Source organism: Gadus morhua, chromosome 9 (genome assembly GCF_902167405.1).
Source record: "Gadus morhua chromosome 9, gadMor3.0, whole genome shotgun sequence".
Classification (NCBI taxonomy): domain Eukaryota; kingdom Metazoa; phylum Chordata; class Actinopteri; order Gadiformes; family Gadidae; genus Gadus; species Gadus morhua.
In genome coordinates, this window is record NC_044056.1 from 21,488,978 (window position 1) to 21,516,194 (window position 27,217).

At 41.9% G+C, this 27,217-nt stretch overlaps 1 protein-coding gene across 3 annotated transcripts; it reads left to right on the forward strand.

Moving 5' to 3' along the window:
• The first annotated feature begins 1,600 nt into the window (after positions 1-1,600).
• On the forward strand, positions 1,601-9,383 carry bnip2 (BCL2 interacting protein 2). Of its 3 annotated transcripts, none has more exons than XM_030366015.1 (11): positions 1,601-2,389; positions 3,610-3,705; positions 3,806-3,873; positions 4,427-4,603; positions 5,721-5,903; positions 6,269-6,371; positions 6,463-6,594; positions 6,938-7,024; positions 7,111-7,209; positions 7,439-7,474; positions 7,803-8,967. In XM_030366015.1, exons 1-11 carry the CDS (start codon positions 2,040-2,042, stop codon positions 7,840-7,842), a joined length of 1,371 nt encoding a protein of 456 aa, XP_030221875.1. In that variant the 5' UTR covers positions 1,601-2,039; the 3' UTR covers positions 7,843-8,967. The 3 variants fall into 3 exon arrangements, with proteins under 3 accessions (XP_030221875.1, XP_030221876.1, XP_030221874.1); XM_030366014.1 differs by having other exon boundaries at positions 2,040-2,389; positions 8,704-9,383; XM_030366016.1 differs by lacking the exon at positions 7,439-7,474 and having other exon boundaries at positions 1,605-2,389; positions 8,704-9,383.
• Positions 9,384-27,217: the final 17,834 nt, after the last annotated feature.

The following is a 27,217-nucleotide window of genomic DNA, read 5'->3' on the forward strand; positions in this document are numbered from 1 at the left end:
CAGTGGATTTGTCTTAGCTTAACAGGAAACATTTGCCTTCTAATTGCGATATGACTCATTAGCATACAGAGCTGAACAGAAAGCGGAGGAGAAGCATGCTATTTCAATTTGTCTGGATTATCCTTTTTGTGATGAGGCCTAATGATCCCACAGAATAAATAGCAATCTTAATTAGAAAATGCACTGAATCGTCTATACACACAGAATAGGGAGCCAATTAAGTAGAAATCAAATCTGATTTGTAAGGCTATGTGTTGTGCGACAGCTTCCAATAGAGAAATATACATGTAAGCCAAATTATTATTAATGCCTACAAATTGTAATAATGCAAAAAGTTGAATACGATTTCAGACATAATCATTGTTATCCACTGAGCCACTTTTAACCAAAGCCTCAGCACAGATTGGTTAAAAGATTTGGTTGCACCAAACTCTTAATTTAACAAGTGGCTTGAAATATATAAATGCAAACACCTGAATCTAGTTGCCAGGTGACTTTATTTAGAACTGTTCAAACTGATCGTGCTTTGATTAAGCATTTTATACTACGAATACTGGTTCTTAAAACGCCCACTGCCAGTTCTGTATGAAGCTAAAGATGTAGCACAAGATGATGCTCCTTCATGGACGGATTCATTCCTCCCAGAGAGATGTGGAGACATTGTCAAAATGTGTATTTCCCGCAGGTTTGTAAAGATCTGCTGCCACCTAGCGGGATGTTTTGCGACACTACATAACATGAACATACATGTTTAATAATAATTTACAATATATAATTATTATATTAGAGTAGCCTAATCAAATACGATTAAAGCAATGCTTAATTTTATTTATGTATTCTTATTTATATAGTTTTCATTTTGCATGTTCGATAGCTGCCACATCAACATCCATTCAATCGTTTAGGTTATTTTTTAATAAACCAAAACTAGTAATACATTATATTAATTTAACGTGCTTCCAATCTTCGTCGTAACTGATAAAGGTGTGAGTAAGAAGCTGCTGAGGCCCATTGATGATCCAGTGGACAACTACATCGAAAGGTAGTTGGAAGGTTGCAATTAACGCTTAAACTACTTACAAGGAAAAGACATACGGCAACAATCAACTCACATCATCACAGGTTGGACCAACATGCACTTTGCCGGAGAACACGTGTGCAGCAGAGTCATTTGAAGAGAATCTCTCTTCTAAATGGCTTTGGTCTGCAGTAGTTGAGAGAGCCTTCAACGGGCTGCTCCAAATCATTTAGCTTCATTGGCCTCAGAGAGAAGGCGGAACTTTCTGTTAAGTCCCTGTAGCGGCGAGAGAGGGGTGGGCTTTTGATAGTTGGATATCCGTTTCCGTTACATGTTTCGGATATCGATTTGTCAAATGACTCGTAAAAACTCCATATGTATTCTGCTTGTGGTTGTTTTTATTTTTGTTGATGTGCTTTTCTTCTTGTTTGTTTGATTTATGTTATTCTTATTTTTGCTTCGGTTGCTGTTAACTGGCGAACACAGATCGTAGGAAGTAAGAGAACGGAAACTGCGTTGCGCTAGACCGGGACTACACTACCACCCAAGATCCTCTCTATGCCTGATGTGTATGCCCGGTTGCAAAATCGTCAGTTCTGTTAGGTGGCGTTATGGTCACGACGAGTGCGCGTTATAGCACCTAATCAGAAGTAGACTCAAGAGAAAGGAAGGAAATGAAAAAGTAAGCTCACTGCGCCAGTAACCGAATTGGATTTTCTACCTCCACTGTTCGGGCAGGGTTTGCGGTGGTTCAATTCGGTAGGAACTAATGCGTAATTTTGGCGATATGAAGTTAGTTGGCATAGATCACGCTCAACTTAAGCAATCAACTCTGGAAAGTTGTGCTTCTAAAAGCCGCTAGCACGCTAACTAGCAGCTCCCCAATAAGTTGTATTGTATAAGCTCAGTTAGCCCGTTATAAACCAACCAGCTAGCTCTCGAGGAAGTCTCAGCAAAACAGTGCAGATTTGGTTAGAACCGAATCTGTAAAAGGTTTAAATCAGACTACGCAATCAAAGGTATGGCATCAGATGTGATTGAGAGTGAAGCCCTGCAGTGTGACATGAGTGACGTTATAAACAACAGCCTCCAAGACCTCCACACACCCAGGACCTACGAGGACCTGGGTCACAAAGAAGCCTCCAGCCCTTCGTCCTCCGGTGTGTCAGGTGAGGTGGATGAAGAGGACCTTGATGAACTGAAACAGAGCCTAGTGTCCACCTGGGAAAAGAGCGAGGAAGCAGTGGAAGAGCTTCCCGACCGATCAGAGAGAAGCACCAGCCAAGACAATGGAGCCACCGCCCCGGGAGAGAGGTGCTCCACACCCGTGGGTCTCCATCAGCCACAGCCAGCCTCAGCACAGGATGGAAGGTAACACCTGTAGGCCTGGTCGTATACCTGTTATTGTAGTTTCAAAGTGGACCACTTCTAACTAGTCTAATTCACCTCAAACGTGAAAGTGTCTTTTTGATAAATACTTTTCTTGATCTTGATTTTTTTGAAGGGTCGGTCTTGATTAAATACCTTCTTACTTCGTGTGGCTAAACATGTTTTTCTCAAACTATTTTTCTACCCATTGGCTGAAATGAGTCAAATGATAGCACTAAAACAAACATGTTATGATTTAACACCACATTGGTCATTTATGTATCACAAGGGTCATGGTCGTTTGCCCTTTGGACTAAGCTGATAAAGACCACAAGAACTACCCCCCCCTCCTATTTTGGGTGTTTTCACAAACAGATCAGTTAGCTGTCACCCAGTTGATGCCGTCAGTCAATTGGACAGGTCCCAGGCTCCAGTTGGAAGGGCCAGGTGGTAGCAGCATGTTTACCAGCTGTCCAAATCCATCCCGTTTGCTTAAACAGCACACATTCCTGCCGTTGCTCTAGCGTATCGGCTGGATTTGAGGTATAGAGCATCATGGAGATCGCTGTACGTAACCTTTCGCTGAGATGTCTCGTGCACATGCTTAGAATTCTGTGTCTGGGAGTGCGTTCATGTTTGTGATTAGTGAATCACATGGAGCTCTGTGCAGTGCAGAAATAACGTTTAGGCTAGCATTACGATTTGCTAAAGCCTTCAAAAACGCCGGTTCTGAGCCTCAAAGCTCTCCAAGAAGCCACTGATCTTATTATGTGGCCGTTTGAAAGCACAGGCTCAATAAGGGATTCCTAACCAATGTGGAGGAAAATGACTAGGCTTTCTGCGTAACTGAGTGCTTCCCCAAACCACATCTATTGAACATTAACAGAGTCATGCCTCTCCTTGTTATACCACATTTGTGCGAAATAAGGCACCTTTTTCATAATAATAATAATAATGTCTCCGCTTGTCTATAAAGACAATAATCGTTGAATTTTTTGGTAAGTATATTAAACTCACAAGCTGCAGTTCAGCACCAAGCAATCATTTGTTTAAATATATTATTGATTTGAACAAATGATTGATTGATAACCTTGGGTCTGTACTATATCCTGATAATTTGTTCCAAAATGTTAAAGCTTTTTAAACAGTAGAGCAATTAAGTTGAAGCTCATGTACTACATCAATCTGTCCTAATAGCGTGTTCTACATTTGTTTCCCTCCAGTCTGGAGCGGCAGGAATCTGTCGCCACCACTGAGGCTCGCTTGCGGATGGAAGGAGTGGAGCTTAAGGAAGAATGGCAAGATGAGGACTTCCCCAGGTATGTTACTGAACGTCCTGCGTGAGGCGTTGGCCCGGGTGGGGCATAGATCTCCGGGGGTAACGGCGTGTTTCTGATCTGCTCTCTTCTGGTTCGCCAGGCCCCTGCCAGAGGAAGAGGACCTGGACGAGGAGCTGTTTGGCCGAGCAGCTGGGGACAAGGATCCGGGTAAAATAAGAGATTAAGAGAGAAACGGAGAGATTACAGGGTTTCCCTCAAAAAACTTTAGTGGAGGGGGAGAAGGATTCAGTGAAAGAGGCTAGCAGTAATAACCCAACTCAAACGGGATATAGAGGCTGATGTCGGCAACATTTGAGAATTGGAAAGAGTAGAAGGGGGCAGGTTTTGAAAATAAACACCCAAAAATAACGTAAATGGGGGAACGCTCCACAATACACAATTACATACTCTGTACCTATCTGATTTCATAGATGTATCATATTAATTATGTTATATTATATAGGTCTATATTATAGTATATTAGGCTAATAGAAGCATATGCTTTCGGTCAAATTGAAAGCAGATGCTAACATCAACGCACATTGTCGTCATATTTTGAGAAGTGAATCAGTTTGTAGAGGCGGTCAGTCCTCTAGTGAGGCGCCGGCCCTCGCCTAGAGGAAGCTGTGGGAAACACTGCAATATCAGGGCAGTGTGGCTTTAACTCAGTCTCATGCCTAATGTCACTCCCTAAAATGGCTCATGCTCTGCTCCTCTTCAGGCTACCCGGTGAACCAGGGCAAGAAGCCCAAGAAGAGGCTGGCCGCCCCGGACATCAGCCTCACTCTGGACCGCAGCGAGGGCTCCCTGCTGTCGGACGAGCTGGAGGACAGCGCGGAGCTGGACCTTGACGACATGGACACGCCCTCCGAGAACAGCAACGAGTTTGAGTGGGAGGGTACGAGCTGACCATTCTCCATGTGATCCTGCCAGTGCTTTGTCTTTGTCCTTAAAGAAAGGATATGTTATGGATGAATGGTTCAAGGGGAGATGTTGTGGTGCAGTAAAAAGATGAAGCTTAATGAGCATCTTCTCATACTCACTTAATGGCTTAACACAGCCATTAACCCTCAACTTTATTTATATTTCAGTGGCATATTTCCTGGTATTTCACCAGTGGCCAAATCGATGGCTGTGTGACTCATGAGAAGCATGCACCAGCTTCTCTGAATTTGATCCAGTTCAGGTCCGTCGCTCCCATGCCTGGAGAGGAAGTGTAGTTTACAGTGTTGCCTTGTTGTTTTTTGTGTCCCCACAATGCTGCGTTTCCTCTTGTGTCCCTCGGAAGGCTTGTTTCCATTCATAGCCTGGAAACGGGCCGACTGCCAGCAGCAGGTTTGGGTCTTCACCGTGGTAAGGTTCCTGTCGGACGGTGCTATGTGTTTCTTCCAGTCACCAAGTCAAATCAACCGAACAAATTGTGGTGTGTGTGTGTGTGTGTGTGTGTGTGTGTGTGTGTGTGTGTGTGTGTGTGTGTGTGTGTGTGTGTGTGTGTGTGTGTGTGTGTGTGTGTGTGTGTGTGTGTGTGTGTGTGTGTGTGTGTGTCAGTGGTTTAAACAAATCAAGGGATGACGTTTATCCCGTTTTTTTTTTTTTTTTCGTTGCATTATTCAATATGCCATTTGTATCCCTGATCATGCACGCTGGTTCCCTTCGGTGAAAATTTCCTGATTTTCAAATAAACTGCATAAGTCACTGTTAAAATGATATTTATGAATTGAACACTTGTATCTCAATCAATTTTGTTCTTAAAATGAATGTGGTGAATATAAATTATTCCCCTTCCTGCTTGTTGCATGCAAACCGACTTGTCTGGATTGGACAAATAATTTGTTTCCTTATGGACATGCAAAACAAAACAAAACCAAAAGTGTCCAGTGAGTTGTATTGTGCTCCATAGAGCTCAACTCTACATGGAAAAACCCCAAGGCTCTCCAAAACCCGAGTGAGTTAGCTTTCCCTCGGACTCTTCTTAACGCTGCTGCTTCCCATGTCTTTGATTTTGGATGTTTTAGACGACCTGCCCAAGCCCAAAGCCACAGAGCTGCTCCAGGAGGGCATGGAGACGGTGCAGGAGTACTCGGCCAGCGAGGAGCGGGAGGAGGGCCGGCGCTGGAGGGTGTTCCGCATCGGGGACCAGGAGCACCGCGTGGACATGAAGGCCATCGAGCCCTACAAGAAGGTCATCAGTCACGGAGGTCAGTCATCAGTCAGGGAGGTCAGGCCCCAGCGGGGGCACAGAGGAGTGGAATTATTTTTAATATAATTTCCCTGGAAATTTGGAATGTCAACATGCTACATGTTTAGACAAAAATCAAAACAGGTCCCGATAATATTTGTGAAATCCTTAAATAGTCATGCAATATTGGTCGGGCATGCAACATATTTCAAAAGGAAGGTTAATCTCAACATTTGATACAATTTCCCTGGAAATGATACGAAATTCACTCAAAACACATTACAAAAAAAAAAAAAAAAAAAAAGTCTATTCACACATTTGTACACAAGTGTGTGCTGTACCACTGAAAAACTGGAGGTGACTCTGTTCTCCCCTCCTCTGCAGGTTACTACGGCGACGGCTTGAATGCCATTATTGTGTTCGCAGTGTGCTTCATGCCTGAGAGCAATCAGCCAAATTACCGTTACATCATGGACAATCTATTTAAGTGAGGCCATCTTCTTCTTATTCACTTTCAGATCCCTTGTAACGTCTTTTTCGATACCCCTGCTCATTTGTGTTTGAACTCTTCTCTTCAGGTATGTCATAGGAACTCTGGAGCTCCTGGTGGCCGAGAACTACATGATTGTGTATTTGAATGGGGCGACGTCGAGGAAAAGGATGCCGACGATGGGCTGGCTGAGAAAGTGCTACCAGCAGATCGACCGGAGGTGAGGCTCGCTGGGCTGCTCCTCACACTGCCATGGAGTCAGACTTGTCTTTTCTGCTGGCCACAGCATTCCACAAAGTATCCCAGCAAAAATCTGCTCAGTATTGGACAGCCAAGACTGAACACCGAACAGCCATCCCCTCCCTCTCATATGAAGCCTGATATAAAGCCAATAGAATTACCCTGAACACATGCGATGCATGTTATGTCACGTTTTTGCCCAAGAAAAAACTCAGGCACTGTCTCTCAGGCACTCTTTGCCAATGCGAACATGTACATATTATATTGCTACAGTTTCAATGTTTTTCTGTTGACTAAAGGTGCTAATGTGCTCTTGTTTGCAGGTTAAGGAAGAACTTGAAGTCTTTGATTATAGTCCATCCTTCCTGGTTTATTCGGACTCTGTTAGCTCTCACAAAACCCTTCATCAGGTATGATGGGGCCTTCTTCATTCACAAGCTTTTCAGTGCTGCTCGTCTTTTATAAACGGTTGATAATGTCTTGTGTTTGTTTCCAGCTCAAAGTTCAGCCAGAAGATACAGTTTGTGTACAACCTGACAGACCTCGCTGAGTTGGTCCCTCTGGAGTATGTGTCCATACCAGATTGTATCAAAGAGTAAGTATTGCGTACATTATTATAGCCGTCATTACCAAGAGCAGCAGTCAAGATGTCTTGTTTAGGGTTGGATGTTGAGCCGGCCCACCGTGACGTGGATGACTTGCATGGCCGAATGCAAAACGACTTCCTGTGTCAAGCGTTATGCAGTGCTCCTTTATGAATGTGTGGTTCCTTTTCGCTGTGTATTTCTCTGCTCCCTAACCCCCTGTCCCTGCTCCCCTTAAAGGTTTGACGACGAAAAAAATAGGAAATCCCGTAAAAGGTATTTGCACATTCATGCAAGCAAGGTGTCGAGGCATTGTGTTAAAAAATATTGCTATTTTCTGCACAAAACTAACACTGAATTGATTGGCTTGTAAGAATGCATCACAACCCCTGAATCCATCTTCCTCTGTGGCACCCAAACCAATGTCTTCACTGCCAACACCCATTTGACGAGCCATCCTTGTCTTTTGACTTTTGCTCTATACTGCATTCATGTGGATGGTCTTTTGACACCAATGCTGTATATGTAATTTTTGGGTCGACAACAGGATCATAAGCTTTGGATTACGTTCATTCCCGAGTTTCTCAAGGCCTTTAATGTGCAGGGTTAATTTTGGAATGGCGCATTCCGTGAAACTCGACTAGACTGTGAGCAGTTAACACCAGTAAGTATGTGTCAAGACTTTAAGAGTCTCCATCACTGGGTGATGTGTGTGTGTGTTTGTGTGTGTGATCCTGGTGTTTGCACAGTTCCTCCAGTAACTACCCTCCACTGCACACCTTGCTTGTCCTCACAGCGCTCTGCATGCCTCACTGCACAACAGTTCTTTGCTCTTTGAGAAAACAAGTCACATCTTTTGGGGTCGAATCTCCTAATATCCATCCCCTTAGAACATAAAAAATAATTAGGACATATAGCGTGACCAGATCATGCAATATATGTGTTTGATTGTTTAGCTAATCAATGGTTGGTACTATGCACAGTTGAAGAAAATGTAATGAAAAGGTACATTTGAAAATGCTGGAGAAAAAGCCTCCTGTCAATAGTGAGTTTGTGTGCTTTTTAAGGCGTATGTTATTGTGCATGAGCATCAGACACAAATCACTGGATGAACAGGTTCTCCCGCCTTTGGGTGGCCACACTAGAGTGCAGAAGGACTCTGAGCCCATAAACTTCTAGATATGTTCAACCATAAAAGTGAAAAGATAAAAGTGTGTTTAAGGATTTTCAAAACTCAATCTTAAATAGATTCTTAAACCGGATCACACAAGGATTAAAAAAGTAAAAACATGCTGTATTCCTACAGTTTATTAATCCCCAATAATAATCTCAGATTTATTTTCTCATATCTTGGACCTTCCTCGATCAATTGTCATTTGTTGATCCTGTCGCCACTTAATCAGCCATCACCAGAGGGCGGAGACGCGACCGGTGTCGTGCCTGTTATTTGATCAGCGGTGTCCAGAGGGGTTGGATTGTGACTGCTGTTGGGTCTCTTTGTTCAGAACGGACCAGGAAGCACACGGCAAAGTGGAGATGGCGGCGGCAGCTGTTCCTGAGTGAGTGGGCGAACTGACTGCACTGAGACCGGGGAGACAAAATGGAGGGCTGCGTGGAGACCACAGGCACTTGTATACAGATGGATAAGGACTGGACACCTATGGCCTTTTGAGGACGAGTGCCTCTCTGAAGCTCTGCTGCCTCGCCAGACGCTTGGAGCTGGCTTTGGTTAAGTGTGCAGAGTGCTTGATTCCTAGAGCTCTTGTGAGCTACCTGAAAGAAAAAAGCATTTTTATAACCATTTTATGTACTTTATCATGCCAAATGTTTCTTAGTTACTGTTCCATCTACAATTTATTTGAGGCACTATGTTACAAAATGTTGATGCATGTTCTGCTTCATTACATTGAAGTATATATATATATATATTTATATACAAATGGTGACAAGGAGAGAGATTAATATATTTTTATGTTTACCCTGATTTAAACTGCCTTTTAGGTCTCTATCCACTGAGAAGTTTTGTAGAGTAGATTTGGTTCACACTTTCACTGTTAACGTTCACTGCTTGGTTCTTGTTCGAGTTGTTTGAAAATTAAATGTCTCACTGTTGCCTCTCATTTGAATGTTTTCTGTGCATCACAATATTCAAATGACTAGCATTAAAGATAGAAAACAAGTGTAATTGCAATGAACAGTTGTCTTGATCCGGGGGGTAAAAGGAAAAAAAAAAAAAGGGAGAGCGCTTGTTTTCACCCTTGGTAATTATGTTTGTTGCTCATTTTTAGCAGTATGGCATTGATCACCTAGGGAAAGGAAATTCATTAGAAAATTAAGTCAGTTAACTTATGGTGTTCTAGCATTTGGAGATTTCCTTGTTACACGAGTTAACTAAAGGAAATTAAAATACTGAAGCTTACCTCACTATCGAGTTCCTGACCCGGAGTTGTCTTATAAGTATCCCCAAAATAAAGCTTGTAGGGTCCGATTCTGGACAACAGAACATGGAATTTTTTTTCCTCCCAAGCCACTAACATCTAAAATCTAAAAAAGTTATACTTATTGAATCTGTATAACATCTTATGTCATGATATGCTGTTTTGTTTGACTTGCCTGAACTTTTAAGGTTTAACATTGAAAATAGCGTCATAGCGTTACATACATTTCTCTGAAGTTGAGAAGTTGGCTGCAGGTGGAGTGACAGTGGCAGCAGGTAGGGTGGAGGTGGGAGCAGGTGGAGTGGAGGTGTTCTAGAGCTCCAAAACGTGTTCCATATAGGCACGGCCTCTATTTGGTCCTACTACAACCTTTACTTTTGAAAAATATATCTCTTATTTTTAAGGATTTCTTGTTTGGCAACAATTTCAATAGCGTCGCCATCGTTGACTCTAGAGCCCCACAACTTGCTCCATAAAGGGATGGCCTCTGAATGGTATTTTACAACCTTTAGTTTTGAAAAACATCGCTTATTTTTGAGGAATTTTTATTTAGCAACAATTTCAAAAGCGTCACCATTGACTCTAGAGCTCCAAAACGTGTTCCATAGGCACGGCCTCTACAACCTTTACTTTTGAAAAATATATCTCCTCTTACTTTTAAGGAATTTTTATTTATCAACAATTTCAATAGTGTCCCAATTGTTGACTCCAGAGCTCCAAAACTTGTTTCATATAGGTGCGGCCTCTATTTAGTCCTACTAAAACCTTTACTTTTGAAAAATATCTCCTCTTATTTTTAAGGATTTTTTATTTAGCAACAATTTCAATAGCATCACCATTGGTGACTCTAGAACTCAAAAACTTGTTTCATATAGGTGCGGCCTCTATTTAGTCCTACTAAAACCTTTACTTTTGAAAAATATGCCTCCTCTTATTTCTATGGATTTTTTATTTAGCAACAATTTCAATAGCGTTACCATTGTTGACTCTAGATTTCCAAAACTTGTTCCACATAGGCATGGCTTCTATTTGCTCCTACTAAAACCTTTCATTTGAAAAATATATCTCCTCTTATTTTTAGGATTTTTTATTTGGCAAAAAATTCAATATCCATTTTTTTGTTAGCAACAATTTCAATAGCGTCACCATTGTTGACTCTGGAGCTCCTAAACTTGTTCCATATAGGCAAGGCCTATATATATTGGTCCTACTACAACCTTTACTTTTGAACAACATATCTCCTCTTTTTTTTAATGACTTTTTGTTTGGCAACAATTTCAATAGCGTTACCATTGTTGACTCTAGAGCCCCAAAACTTGCTCCATATAGGCATGACCTCTATATGGTCTCACTACAACCTTTAGTTTTGAAAAATAAATCTCTTCTTATTTTTGAGCAATTTATATTTATTTAATTTAAATTCAATATACATTTTTTTGTTTGCAACAATTTCAATAGCGATTTCAATAGCGTTTGGTTCTAGAGCACAACTTTGCCCCTCCCTGTTATAAAATAACGTGCATCGCAACAACTTTAGCCAATGCAGGCTCCTATTGCTTTACCAGTGTGTTTAAAGTGTGTGCGTGTGTGTGCGTGTGTGTGTGTGTGTGTGTGTGTGTGTGTGTGTGTGTGTGTGTGTGTGTGTGTGTGTGTGTGTGTGTGTGTGTGTGTGTGTGTGGTCATGTAGGCTATAGATATAGATTGATTGTCTTGGCTTGCTTTCATCCATGAAATATTGTAACGTCAAGTAGAAACACTTCCTTCAACAACTTGAATGACAACAACTTGAATTATTTTATTTTATTAGAATTTATTTTATGTTCCCTACCAGAGTTTTATACTTTTTAATGCATAATAATTAAATAAAAATGATTTTTAAAAATTGGTAGTAAATACATTGGTAGTCAAGGCGGGGCCCTATTATTGTTAAGTCGGCCGCCTTAACCATACAGTGCTGGGGTAAACACTGCATATTAATGTTAAAAAACTTCATAAAGTGAGATTTTCGTGCCATGGGACCTTTAAGGAATTTCGATAGTGTCGCCATTATTGACTCTAGAGATATATTATTCAAAACTAAAGGTTGAAGTAAGACCATATAGAGGCCATGCCTATATGGAACAAGTTTTGGAGCTCTAGATTAAACAATGGCAACGCCATTGAAATTGTTGCCAAATAAAATTACTCAAAAATAATAGGAGATATATTTTTCAAAACTGAAGGTTGTAGTAAGACCATATAGAGGCTGTGCCTATATGGAACACGTTTTGGGGCTCTATAGTCTACAATGGCGACCCTATTGAAGTTGTTGCCAAACAAAAAATCCTTAAAAATAAGAGGAGATATATTTTTCAAAAGTAAAGGTTGTAGTAGGACCATATTGAGGCCATATGGAACACGTTATGGAGCTCTAGAGTCAACGATGGTGCCGCTATGGAAATTGTTGCTAAATAAAAAATCCTCAAAAATAAGAAGAGATATATTTTTCAAAACTAAAGTAGCAAGACCATATAGAGGCCATGCCTATATGCAACACGTTTTGGAGCTCTAGATTAAACAATGGCGAAGCTATTGAAATTATTGCAAATAAAAATTCCTCAAAAATATGAGGAGATATATTTTTCAAAAGTAAAGGTTGTTGTAAGACCATAGAGGCCATGCCTTATGGTCCAAGTTTTGGAGCTCTAGATTAAACAATGGCGACGCTATTGAAATTGTTGCAAACAAAAAATCCTTTACAATAAGAGTAGATATATTTTTCCAAAGTAAAGGTTGTAGTAAGACCATATAGAGGCCATGCCCTTATGTAGCAAGTTTTGGGGCTCTAGAGTCAACAATGGCGACGCTATTGAAATTGTTCGCCCAACAAAAGATCCTTAAGAATAAGAAGAGATATATTATTCAAAACTAAAGGTTTTAGTAAGACCATATAGAGGCCATGCCTATATGGAAAGTGTTTTGGGGCTCTAGAGTCAGTTAAGGCGACGCTATTGAAATTTGACCGTTCTGGTCCTTTTCAGTTTTGCACTTTGGAGGTCCCTAAGCTCGCGGCTGAAAATCGACATCTCATAGAAGCCAATACAATTCACTGTTCTCTGAAGACGGCTCGTTTGGATGAAAACAAGGTTGTAGCTGGTTCGTTACTACATTTAGCTATAGGTGTCATTTGTGTCACAACGATGTTCGAGTGATGATCTATTGAACCGCAAACTCAGAATCTGCCAATTTGTTTCCAACTTGACAGAGGTATTTTCCAGACACAGCATCTGCCTATGACAACTCTCCTGCGACAGCATACCGTCTCGATCTCTGAATCCATTTCCCTCATCGTAGGGTCGTCAATGAGTGGTTACGATGGTGTTGTAAAATATCTCCTCCGAAGCTGTAGGGAGAGCTCAATGCGAGCGCAAACCCAAGAAAAACCAAAGAAGTGGGATGAGTTGCATAGTTCCCCTTTAAATCCCGGTCTAATTCGGCCTACAGGCCACACATGAATTTCCATAACTGCAATGCAGATTAATACGCAGTAGGCCTATTTGCTCAAATATGTGTGCCTTATTGTTAAATTAATTATTGCTATAAAAGATATAGGCCTACCATCGATTAAGTAGTTTGATGCTCGTCGTCGAATAGTCCAGCGCTGTTTTTGGTCAGTTTCATTCGGAAACTCTCCTTTGATGCGGCCCCCCTTAACTCCTCAAAAAAAAATGTATCCATTAGCCTACTTATTCTCAAAATAATGCGTATGCTCTGGAAACTGAATGCTCAACAATTGTATGTTAACTTTCTGTTTTATGGTCAATCTGTCTATGTTAAGGGTCTCAAATTGGACCAATCAGACACATCCAACATCATCCTAGTTCACAAAATGTAGCAGGTAGGTTATATGACAGCAACGCCTCTTTTTGGATAACACACCAGCTATCGTGGATCTTGGCTGCTTGTGGACTCAGTGATGATAGCAGACATGAATAATTGTGTACCCGTACATGTAGCCCAGGTGGAAAATCACACAATTAGAAGAAAGTGTTTCTTTCTATTTTTGTTTGTTTGCATTGGCAGGGTTTTGAATGTCCTATTCTAATTTAATGCATCACTCAGTTCACATGCCCCCACAAGGGGGGTGCCTGGCTCTCAACAGCCAATCGGAGGCTACGCAGGCCACGTTCAGCTCGGAGGTGAAGTGCGGGCGCGTTGTTTTCCGGGGCCTCTAGGAATTCTCTTTTTTGCATAGGAAATTTCCTTTCCTATGGAGATGGAAGTGCTTGGAGGAAAGGTGGTTCGAATTCTAAAAATGCTCAGGAAAGGAGCCTCGATGCTTCCTTTAACCCTCCTTTAGCATAGGTTACTCCTGAGCTTCCTTAGCGAAAGGAAAGGATATAGTGGTATCCCATAATCCTTTACGGCGGCAATATTTAAAGCAACATGCCTCAGACGAAGTTTACCGACACTACGCAAAGACACATGAGACGCGGTAACGCAGAAGAATAGAATAGAAGAGAAGAAAATACAAGGCATTACATTATATAATTGACTATTCATTATGCAATTAAAAAATGTAATTTGTAAATACGGTATTCAAAGTGTATTTAAATATGCAAAATGACATTGAAATCCTCAATACAATTTGCAAAAGTTATAAGGCAAGGCAAGTCAAGGCAACTTTATTTATATAGCACTTTTCATACACAAGGCAGACTCAAAGTGCTTCACATATAAACATTGTCATACAATAAAATAAAATAATAGATAAGTAAAAGAAAACATATGCAAAGAAATGAGTAAAATAGAAAGTGCAATGTATTTAAGCAACAGTCTCTCTGGTATCCGCGTCGGGACTCCAACCCGACCTAAAGGAACTTGGTACTTTCTCTGGGACTCCAACCCGGATTCTAGTAACCCTTATCCTTTCTCTCTGGTATCAGATCATGTATCTTTCTGGTAAAAATAGAAAATTAAATTGAAAGTTAAAAAGGCTTTTTAGTAAGTAAAATTGAAAGTGCAATGTATTTAAGATCAGATCAACAGTCTCTCTGGAACCCAAGTCAGGACTCCAACCCGACCTAAAGGAACTTGGTCCTTTCTCTGGGACTCCAATCCAGATTCTAGGACTCTAACCCAGACAGAACTTGGAACCAAAGGAACCCACGTCGTGACTCCAACCCGACCTAAAGGAACTTGGTCCTTTCTCTGGAACTCCAACCCGACCTAAAGGAACTAGATCCTTTCTCTGGGACTCCAACCCGACCTAAAGGAACTTGGTCCTTTCTCTGGGACTCCAACCCGACCTAAGGAACTTGCTCCTTTCTCTGGGACTCCAACCCAGATTCTAGGACTCTAACCCAGACAGAACTTGGGTCTCAAACCCTTATCCTTTCTCTCTGGTATCAGATCATGTATCTTTCTGGTATAAATAGAAAATATAGGGAAAGTTAAAAAGGCCTTTTAGTAAAATAAAGGCAAAGTATTTAAGATTTAGCTGAAAGCTAAAGCAAACATAAAATAGAAAAGGCATTTTAGTATTAAAATAGAAAATAAAGGCAAAGTTAAAAAAGCTTTTTAGAAAGTGCAATGTATTTAAGATTTAGCAGAAAGCTATAGCAAACATAAAAGTCTTCAGTCTTGTTTTAAAGGTGCTCAGAGTTGGGGCAAGTCTTAAATCCTCTGGGAGTTTATTCCAGCTATTTGTTGCATAGTAACTAAATCCTGCTTTCCCATGTTTTGTGTTTACTCTGGGGATAATTAACAGATTGGTCTCAGAGGATCTTAGTGGTCTAGAAGGCTGATATAGTGGAAGCATATCTGTTAAATATTTTGGGCCTAAACCATGTAGGGATTTTTAGGTTAGCAACATGATTTTAAAGTCAATTCTCTGACCTACAGGAAGCAAATGTAACGATTTCAGAATTGGTGTAATATGATCAAATTTTTTGGTCTTTGTTAGAACTCTAGCAGCAGCATTCTGAACAAGCTGAAGCTTCCTCAGAGTTTGTTTTGGGAGACCTAAGGAGACCATTGCAGTAATCAAGCTTACTAGTGATAAAGGCATGTACAAGTTTTTGTAAGTCTTCGGTGAACATGAGCCCTCTAAGTCTTGCTACATTTTTAAGGTGATAATATGCCAATTTTGTAACTGGTTTGATTTGACTGTCGAAATGTAAATCTGAATCCATGATGACCCCTAGATTTCTGGCTTTGATTGAGGTTTTCAGGGACAGAGAGTGAAGGTGTTCGGTTACTTTAAGCCTTTCCGTTTTAGAACCAAATACAATTATCTCTTGTTTGTCCTCATTTAGTTGAAGGAAATTTCGGCACATCCATTCTTTCACTTGCTCAATGCACTGGCACAGCAGATCTATGGGCCGATAGTCATTTGGTGATAGCGATACATAGATTTGCGTGTCATCAGCATAGCAATGATGGTCAATATTGTTAGTTTGCATGATTTGCCCTAGTGGGAGCATGTAGATGTTGAATAAAGAGGGTCCTAAGATCGAACCTTGTGGGACTCCACATGTCACGTTGGTTGATTCTGATACAAAGTCGCCAATGGAAACAAAGTAGTTCCTATTTTGTAACAATAAAAATAGAATAACATTTTGTCACATTTCTTGGGTTCCTTTATTCAAATTGAAAATGCTATAGCGTCCCCTTGATTGCAATGCACTTCGCCAGGCTCCGTGTTGCGAAATTGAAATTACATTTCAATCCGTAAAAAAATGCGAAATATTTTGCAAAAAGTTTAGCAAAAGATTATGCAAAACGCTTTGCAGAATATTTTGCAAAACGCTTTGCAAAATATTATGCAAGGCGCATTGCAAATGTATCAGCCAATCGCGTCTGAAACTACACACACACACACACACACACACACATATACACAAACACATAGGCCTACAGCAAGCTCTTGAATTTAATTGAGTTAAACTTCCGTTCCTATTCATCATATAATAGCATTGTGGCAGAGGCAACACATGTGTCATTTTAATGTTTGGAAATGTATCCCTTAAATAATTAGCCTAGGTCTAATAAATTAGTTTTGGATGTGTACTGCGCTGCGCATCTCACATGGGGGCGTGGATCATGGACATATTATAAAGGCGCAAAGTATAATCCTGAACAGGAATGAGCCTGGAATAACAGGGCATTTTCTGTTTAAATTGATTCCAAAATCAAACGTAATATGTCAGATATTTTAATGTTTGGTGGGCTTTTATTTTGAAACTACACATCAAAATGTCCTGAATCTTCTTGGGTGACCCTATGGGGGTCGTGATCTATAATCCTGAACTGCAATGAGCCGGGAATAACTGGGCATTTCTTTTTTAAATTGATTCCAAAATCATACGTAATATATCTGATATTTCAATGTTTGGTTGGCTTTTATTTTGAAACTCCACATGAGAATGCTCTGAAACTTCTTGGGTGACCCTATGGGGTTTTGAACTATAACTCTGAAGTGAAATGAGCCTGGAATAAAAAAACATTTTCTTTTAAATTGAATCCAAAATCCTAGGTATTATGTCTCATATTGGAATTTTTGGTGGGCATATATTCTTAAACTCCACATCAGAAGGTTCTGAAACTTCTTGGGTGACCATATGGGGTCGTGAACTATAACCCTGAGGTGATATGAGCCTGATATGAGGGCATTTTCTTTTAAATCGAATCCAAAATCATATGTAATATGTCTCATATTGGAATGTTTGGTGGGCTTTTATTTTGAAAGTAAATATCACAACGGCCGTACCGTTCCTTTGATCGTATTTGCTTTTATTGACTGTCTTTTGGAATGTACCCGACGAATAATTTTATTTTAAACTACGGTAGTTCTGAGACGCTATTACCGTAATGGCTAGTACCTATAAACAGGTAGGCCTACAGCAAAAAACGGGGTCGTCTGGCTTGACTGCCGATCTCGATGGGTCGGCTGGCTTGACCGCAGTCCGGAGAACGGCGCGCAAACCGCGTGTGCCACTTTTCTGCTCGTCTAGGCTACTTTACTGAAATAACTATTCAGGGGCGTTATCTCCCTTGGACGATCTGTAGGTATGCTTTGTTGATCTGAATAAACGTTGTGTCTCAGAGTGATACTGCCTTGCGTCACTATAATTCTTGAGCTCGCTGCTTTGCTTACAGACGATCCAGAGCAAGAGACTACACCACATCAGGCGACCGAAATTATAGCGAAAGAGCGAATATCCTACTTTTTGGCTGCATTTGTAGGCAGTGGAGGGAAACACAACATTAGGTTTTGAATAACTGGTGTATTGGCCTCTTCTTTTTGGAAACGAGACAAATACCATGGTCTATAGCCTACATGGACAGTCGGGTCTCAAGTTGACCGGCTGCCTCCTACTCTTAGGAAGTCTAGTTGTGCTCTTTTAGTAGGCTACTGCAGATAATTACGTTTCTGTGACCTAACGGCACAATGGAATGGAATCTCAGCTTGAAATATTTCCCCCAAAATGTGTATGAGTTCGAATCTCGTATTTATTATAAAAAAAACACATTTTCCAATTATTTTGTCTTAAAATCGTTCTACGTGACAAGTTTTCTCAAATTAGGTTCCAAATACGAATGAGATGGGTATGTTTCTGACATTTTATTGAAAACAGCAAAGAGGCATTCGACAGCTACGAGTCTTTTCCCGATTTCCAACAGCTGCCGTAGCCACGAAAACAAGTGACGCATTCGGCTGATGGTCACCAGTTAAAGGCCCACTATGCAACTTCGGGCATTTCTTGGCTGTTTTCTTGGTTTTGGCACGCACATTTCTCTACACAGCGCCCCCTACAGCTTCGTAGTAGATATTTCACAACACTGTCGTAACAACTCGTTGACGACCCTTCCCCATGCACTTCTACGCGAGCCATGTGCATTTGTTTTCAAAGAAGCCGGCGAATGCGTGGAGCCATGTCCGAAGTAGATGTTCATAAAGTGTAGGCAAGGTTATACATTTTTAAAATGGTGTATTTGTATTGCAATAAACATAAATCCATCCTTTTTTATAGTTGACGGGGAGAATTTATATCCTAGATTATAATTGTTATATCTTAGGTTGAACAGAACAATCAGTGTAAGAGGTTTGGCCAACATAATAATCTAAATAAACAAGAACCTGGATTCGGGGATTCAGTCTGTATCTGGGGGACGAGACGGACGAACAGCAAAACACCCATGGAAACAAAGGTGTTTATATGGTTGCAACCAAGCAAGCTAGAAACATACAGGGCTCACAACAAAACGGTCGAGAAAACAATTTTTACAGGGCTCACAACAAAATGGTTGAGCAAACACATTTGTACAGAGACTATCAACATCAAGAATACCACGAAGACAAAGTTCACCCAAGGGTACTTTCAATTTCAAAAGCAACACGGCCGAGTCGGCGTCTGATTTGCAGTCTTCTTTTTCTTTCAGTTCACGCTATTCCTGAAAAGCTTGCCCAAAGTTTACTCGTGTCTGGCCTCTCTGTCGGTCAGTCTCCCTTTTCTCTTCTTCTGTTCCTCCGACATTGGGTTTCTCTGTCTCTTTTTAGTCGGCTGATCTATGATGAATATAACAATCCCTTAGTTGTTTGTGTTTATATCTAGCCGGTTCCGTGTTTGGGGGTCTGTGCCATAAAGCACCAACGCCCGGAGTTCAGAACTTTCAACGCGTGACGCTTAGCGACGATAGCCAATCAGCGTGGAGCTTGACCCGACGTCACTGACAGAGAGTATTGACCCTTGCACAGAAGGATACGGCCGACATCTTTCTTTATTCTGGGTGGAAATAGTAACATAGTTACGCCATTAAATGCGTTTATGGAAACATTTTTAGCGAGAAATTTGCATTTTACTTTCATAATGTTCGCTCGGTGAATGTGAAGGATGTTTGGTTTGATAGTTATGACGAAGAGTGAACGCTCCGTTCACTTGCATGGAAAGAGTCTCTGGTTGCTAAGCAACCTCAACGTCTTGGCGGACTATTTCTCTGCTGATCAACACTACGAATGCTGGAAACACACCAGACACACCATGTGAAGTTATTTAACCCGATTATCGTTATTTATGAGTCTTTAGCCCAAGTGAAGGAGTTCAAGTACCTCGGGGTCTTGTTCGCGAGTGAGGGTACTATGGAGCGTGAGATTGGCCGGAGAATCGGAGCAGCGGGGGCAGTATTGCGTTTGCTTTACCGCACCGTTGTTACGAAAAGAGAGCTGAGCCGCAAGGCAAAGCTCTCGATCTACCGGTCGATCTTCGTTCCTATCCTCACCTATGGTCATGAGGGTTGGGTGATGGCCGAAAGGACGAGATCGCGGGTACAAGCGGCCGAGATGAGTTTTCTCAGAAGGGTGGCTAGCGTCTCGGGATAAGGTGAGAAGCTCAGTCATCCGTGAAAAACTCGGATTAGAGCCGCTGCTCCTTTACTTAGAAAGGAGTCAGCTGAGGTGGTTCGGGCATCTGGCAAGGATGCCCACTGGGCGCCTCCATTGGGAGGTGTTTCAGGCACGTCCAGTGGGGAGGAGACCTCGGGGAAGACCCTGGACTAGGTGGAGACCTCGGGGAAGACCCTGGACTAGGTGGATAGATTATATCTCAACACTGGCCTAGGAATGCCTCGGGATCCCCACGTCAGAGCTGGTCAATGTGGCCCGGGAAAGGGAAGTCTGGAGCCCCCTGCTTGAGCTGCTCCCCCCGCGACCCGACCCCGGATAAACAGATGACGATGAGATGAGATCGTTATTTATATCCGAGATTATTTAATCTAACCCGATCTAAACTCTATCATGCACCCAAACACGGCGGCGTTTGGGTTTCCTACCTCGGACTCTAGCGCAGCCACAGGCGCGTTGGGCGCGTTGAACCATTTTTGTGACACACAATGATCAAGCGTCAGGTTAGGCGCGTTTGCGTTATCCAACGCGAGTAACGCGGTTGGTGTGGCCGTACCATTAGTCGATTGATCCATGATGAATGCAACAATTGCCTCGCAACTGGCTGTTTATATCTAGCCGGTGCCATGTTTGGGTGTGTGTCTGTGCCGTAAAGCATTTTCGAAACTACAATCTGACTACATTTTCGAGGATACTTCCGTTGCGTCACATCCGAATTGTGTCGGTCCGAACAGAGCAAGTTGCATATGCGCTTTTTCACTGGAGAGGCGACATGGGTAAATGACACACCCACCAATCGACCCAGAAATGGATGCAGAACCATCAGCATAACTCTCAACCTGCATACTTAATGTAATTTTGGCTAAAAAAGTTGCATAGTGGGCCTTTAACTGGGTCACGAGTTGAACTGAAACAAAGGTTTGCGCACCCTTCTCCGGTGCAGGCATGTTGGTCGCTGTTTCGTATGGGTTGTCGTTTGTAAAAACTCTGTTACAATTTTTTAAGCTGATACATTTTCAACATTTAGCTCACTTTCCTCACATTAAGCGCATTTTCCTCACATTTGAGAGAAAAATTCATGTAAAACAACACGTTATATCATATAACGTGTTCTTTTACATGAATTTTTCGCTCAAATGTGAGGAAAATGCGCTTAATGTTAGAGATAACATTTAGATTTAACATTTAGATTTAACATTTTGGATTTATATATAACATTTAGATTTATATATAACATTTAGAATTCGATTTAACATTTCGATTTAACATTTAGATATAGATTTAAGATTTAGACTTACATTTAACATTTACGTTTAACATTTAGATATAAAGTTAACATTTATATTTATATTTAACATTTATATTTAGATATGACATTTATATTTAGACATAAATTTATAGATAATTTCTAAGATGGATTTTGTACATTTGAACATATTGTTGACAATTACATATAACTTTTATGTCTTTATCTTTTATTTACCATTACATCTGTTGTTTTAGCAATGTTATAACATGAACTAGCCCAGATGTTTGTCCTTTTAATGCACTCAACGCATTTCCTTTATTTACGGCTTGTGCCTTAATGAAGAGGAAGAAAAATACATAGGTCTACTCTGTACAGCCACAACATTGCAGCAAGCTAGGTGGGCCAAGTCTTAAGCACGCTACTGTTTGTAAGAAAGAACAATGAAAATGATCTGAACTTCAGAAGAAGAGGAAAACTGCAACTGCAGTTGTTAGTCCAGACAGACTATCAAAACGAACAGACTTGGGCCAACGGGCCCTAACTCAGCAGAAACCTGTAGTATGTGGGGCTCCTCATCGATCGGTTGCATTTACCTCTCACTACCACCTTTCCATCAACTATATTTGACACTTAACATATACATAATGTTAATAATATGTCGCTGATCGGAAGAAAACTGGTCAGCAAATAACTAGCTGAACCTATCCTTGGCTAAACTAATGCTAAAATGCTAACGCTACACACGGAGACTTCATAGCCACCATGGCTAATTATATTCATAATATTATAGTCTACACGTAACAAATATGATCATTTTACACACATTTCACACACAGACAATATTTCTGACGATTTATATGGATCGTATATGGTTTGCTTGTGATCACAAAACATGAATGAGCAAGGCGGCCATTGAGTAGCCTACTGACAACAACAAAACACCTTAGACAACTTACCTTGATAATTGTGTACAAACTCCTCCACAGAAAACTTGTACCCCTTTGTCAGCCTGGGCTGTGGTGTTCCTGAGTGTGTCTCCACAATCTTCTGCACATCTTCGAATCGCAATTTGGGAATACCCACCAGGGAAGTGGCGAAGAAACTATCCATTTTTGCATTGACGGCAATACAAAAATGACTACGCCGGAAGAATGTTTACCCGGTGTGACGTCATTTCCGATTTTCGTGAGATAGGCCTATTTAGGCCTATCTCACAACTTCCTGGTTCGGCGTTCGATTTTGCCTTCACCGGGTAAAGTGACTTCCGGACGCGTAGTCCATGATATTTGACAATGGCGCGGTCAAAAAACAAAAGCTTCTGTTGTGTACCTCTATGCGCCAATTCAAAACAAAAACAACCGTATTTACATTTCCACGACTTCCCAAATAATACCCAATACAGCAGTGGCGATCAGACGGAATGAAGGAGTTAATTTCGTAATTCAGAAGGGGAGTACACTGGTCTGTAGTCGGCATTTCTCAGCGGCTGATTATGACGACGGGAGTGCTAAGCTGAATACTGGAGCTGTTCCTAGTCGTTTTGACTGGAACAGCTACACCACAGCCCCGAAAAAAACACCCGTGTATAAACGGGTGTCAGCTCGAAAAGCTGAAGGAGAGGACAAAACACGAACGGACCGGAGAGGTACCGGGGAACATGACTACGCGACACGCCCCCCCTGCCGGTAAGTAGATGTGTGCTAACTAGCTGTTATGTCTGTTATTTGTGTTCAACACTTGTTGGGCTATTGTATAATTTTGCCAAACATGGCATGGTTAACGTTAAAACATTCAATCAACATCAGACGTACTGTTAAACTGGGGTTGCATATTAATTCAGATTCAGCTTTATTGGCCAGGTTTGCGAACAAACGAGGAATTTGACTTTGGTTTTTACTCTATGTACACTCAACCTATAGTTAATGCATAAAAAATAAAAACAGAAAACAGTACAAATAAATTTAATAATAAGAAATATAAATAAACTTCAGTATACAGAATAACAATACAATAAAAAGAAAGGGTGAATACGAATGAATGGTAATGACGACTTATTTGTCTTCTTTTTTTGTAGGTGCACTGGATGATGCCCTGGAGTATATTGCTGAGCTGGAGGCAAGGCTGCAAGAAATGTCCAAGGGGCCACAAACTGTCCTCAACAGGTTTTGTGTGTCTGATCATACCATGACATATTATACTCGGTTTCCATCTCAAGAAGTGTTTCAAGTGTTTTGGGAGTCTGTTTTGCCCCTCAACACAATATATTCTTTATTGGAGCAAAGCACAGAGGATTGGACAAGAGGCGATTCCAACACCACGCCCTTCAAGGAAGATTCCAGTCATTGATGAGTTTTTCATCTACTGTTGTAGAGTAGCAACTGGCCTTAAAGAACAGGTCATTGCTGACATCTTCCAGGTCAGCACAGCTGAGATGGTACCAACTCCAAGCTGGACATTCCCTCTAGGATGTGGGACATTAAAGGGCGAAACGTCAAATAAAAATGTGACTTTTTTTTTATATTGTAGTGATAACAGATGTATTCTAATATGCATCTTTTCATAATGAGCAAGTTTAACAGAGTGCAAATTGCAAAACAAATGTCTTACCAGCATACGCTCTGTAGAGTGTGGACTTGACTCCAGTCTTCCCCACCGACTTGGGTTTCTTCACCACCAGGTCACTCACAGCCTCTGGATGGATTCCCTGAGGCGAACAACAATACAGGAAATGCTCATATACTCTAGACAAATACTGAAGTGTATGATTTGAACAGAAGACACAACAGCACACGTGGGTTCGAGGTTGATGCCACATCTGTGGTTGACTGGTACAGGCCAGGGAAGGTGGAACCACATCAAGGCCCAGCTGCACATAATGCGCTGTCTGGAACAGCAGAGCGGTTATATGGCTACAGAAGCCTTTGCCCGCAGCACAGCTACAGCTCTGAGAGACCCAGTTGTCCAACAGCCTCCAGGGTGATCTGTGAACACCATAAGAATTGAGTTACTGAACTTAGTAGGTAGGACCTTGATATAAGGCCATTGGAAACTGGCAAGGAGCCTGCAACCGCAGAAAAGCCATGTACAGTTCCGTGCAAAACTCTTGGGCCACCATTACATCTGTTGTTTTAGCAATGTTATAACATGAACTAGCCCAGATGTTTGTCCTTTTAATGCACTCAACGCATTTCCTTTATTTACGGCTTGTGCCTTAAAGGGACTCTTACCTTTGTTGCATTTTTACACTTTTTTTGGATAAGGTTAAATTGGTATTAATATGGTAATAACACTCTAATATGCAAGACAGACCCACCAGGAGTAAAAACAAACAATTATTTTACTCTCATAATATTTAGTGAAAACTTCAACCAATAAAATTCTTCGGACCGAATGACCTTATTGGCCGACAGACCTGTCTGTTTGCTGCATGGATACATAAGGTTTTCCGTCTGCTTCTTGTGGCGCATTCGGGCCCGCGTCATCAAGGCGCGTCCTCAACTAGAGGGTTTGCTTTGATTCCACGGCAGACAGTAGCGAGTAGCGACCGTAGCGACTGACGATGGCAGACCAAAGTGGTCCACGGCGTACTGAAACTGCACCATTCAGTCTGATTAGGGGACTCATCTCGGACTCAGACTCACAGAGTTACCCTCCTCTGGAGCCTCAGGAAGACCTCCAGACTGTTGGCCACCAACTGCACCATTCAGTCCGACAAGGGGACCCGATTCGGCCTCAGAAGCCAAGTGGTCCCGCTCCCCTGGATGATTCTCAGGACCTCCAGACCGTTGGCAACCAACCGCACCACTCAGTCCGATTAGGGGACCCGTTTCGGACTCAGACGCGACGTTGTCCCGCTACTCTGGAGCTCCAGGAAGACCTCAAGACCGTTGGCAACCAACCGCCACACTCAGTCCGATTACGGGACCCATTTCGGACTCAGACGCGACGTTGTCCCGCTACTCTGGAGCTCCAGGAAGACCTCCAGACCGTTGGCAACCAACCGCCAGACTCAGTCCGATTACGGGACCCATTTCGGGCTCAGACGCGACGTTGTCCCGCTAATCTGGAGCTCCAGGAAGACCTCCAGACCGTTGGCAAACAACCGCACTATTCAGTCAGATTAGGGGACCCATTTCGGCCTCAGACGCTACGTTGTCCCGCTACTCTGTTTGTAATGCTCATACACGTTTCTATATTATGACCCCTGGGAGTCTAAACATAACCCATGGGAGTCTAAACATAACCCATGGGAGTCTAGAACTTTTGTACTGTAGCGACCCTGGGACAGTTAAATAGTTTGTGTGTTATGTGTTACATTATATTTCGTTGTCCGTTATGCCAGTTGTTCTATGTGCATGTATTGTAATGTTCTTCTTGTCAATCAGCGTGGGGGCGAATCATTAGGTCAGCTGGGGGAGGGCCTTGGAAGAACAGGAGGGTGGGGGCCTGCACGCGAGTGAGACCGTGTTGGGGGTTGCCGGGGTAACCGGGGTTTGTTTTGTGTCGGTTTTCTGCCGTTGGTTACAATGTTACGGGTTTCAGTGACCTGGTTTTGGTTCATTAAAACTACCTTCAACTACTAATGACTCGACATCATTATGTCACCGGCGAGGTCGTTACAGTACTCGTTAAAAAATAACGCTTAGTTTTGTACTTGTAAAAAATAACGCTTAGGGGGTGGGGCATTGGAGGAAGGCGGGATGATTTGAATGTGCTGTAATTCTCAAATGCAACAAAGGTGAGAGTCCCTTTAATGAAGAGGAAGAAAAATACATAGGTCTACTCTGTACAGCCACAACATTGCAGCAAGCTAGGTGGGCCAAGTCTTAAGCACGCTACTGTTTGTAAGAAAGAACAATGAAAATGATCTGAACTTCAGAAGAAGAGGAAAACTGCAACTGCAGTTGTTAGTCCAGACAGACTATCAAAACTAACAGACTTGGGCCAACGGGCCCTAACTCAGCAGAAACCTGTAGTATGTGGGGCTCCTCATCGAGCGGTTGCATTTACCTCTCACTACCACCTTTCCATCAACTATATTTGACACTTAGCATATACATAATGTTAATAATATGTCGCTGATCGGAAGAAAACTGGTCAGCAAATAACTAGCTGAACCTATCCTTGGCTAAACTAATGCTAAAATGCTAACGCTACACACGGAGACTTCATAGCCACCATGGCTAATTATATTCATAATATTATAGTCTACACGTAACAAATATGATCATTTTACACACATTTCACACACAGACAATATTTCTGACGATTTATATGGATCGTATATGGTTTGCTTGTGATCACAAAACATGAATGAGCAAGGCGGCCATTGAGTAGCCTACTGACAACAACAAAACACCTTAGACAACTTACCTTGATAATTGTGTACAAACTCCTCCACAGAAAACTTGTACCCCTTTGTCAGCCTGGGCTGTGGTGTTGCTGAGTGTGTCTCCACAATCTTCTGCACATCTTCGAATCGCAATTTGGGAATACCCACCAGGGAAGTGGCGAAGAAACGATCCATTTTTGCATTGACGGCAATACAAAAATGACTACGCCGGAAGAATGTTTACCCGGTGTGACGTCATTTCCGATTTTCGTGAGATAGGCCGTTCGCCAAGTGTAAAGCTAAATATTTAGAAAATATTCCAATCCCCAAGGAAACCACGCCCACTGTGGCTTCAAATCTTGCGGCGGCGGCAACGATCGCCTTCGCACGGCAAAGGCAAGCAGGCATGGCCTGTTCTCTGGGAGTCCTAGACATCGAACGGGTGGTTATTGCTGCTGTACGGGCTGCACTCCAGGGTGTAGCTCTCCCGGTCCAGTCCACAACAGCAACGGTAAGTTAAGTTGTTTTAATTTGAGTTCTTTATGCATACTGGACGAGGGCGCTTGCCACTGTTAGCTAACCCAGCCAGTTAGATGTGTGACATATGCTAGCTGAAGTA

Bases quoted from the DNA above. Each gene is read 5' to 3' on its own strand.
- bnip2 (XM_030366014.1), top strand. From the start codon at position 2,040: ATGGCATCAGATGTGATTGAGAGTGAAGCCCTGCAGTGTGACATGAGT. The intron at 2,390-3,609 runs GTAACACCTGTA...GTTTCCCTCCAG, and splicing joins GCCTCAGCACAGGATGGAAG to TCTGGAGCGGCAGGAATCTG. The intron at 6,595-6,937 runs GTGAGGCTCGCT...TCTTGTTTGCAG, and splicing joins TACCAGCAGATCGACCGGAG to GTTAAGGAAGAACTTGAAGT.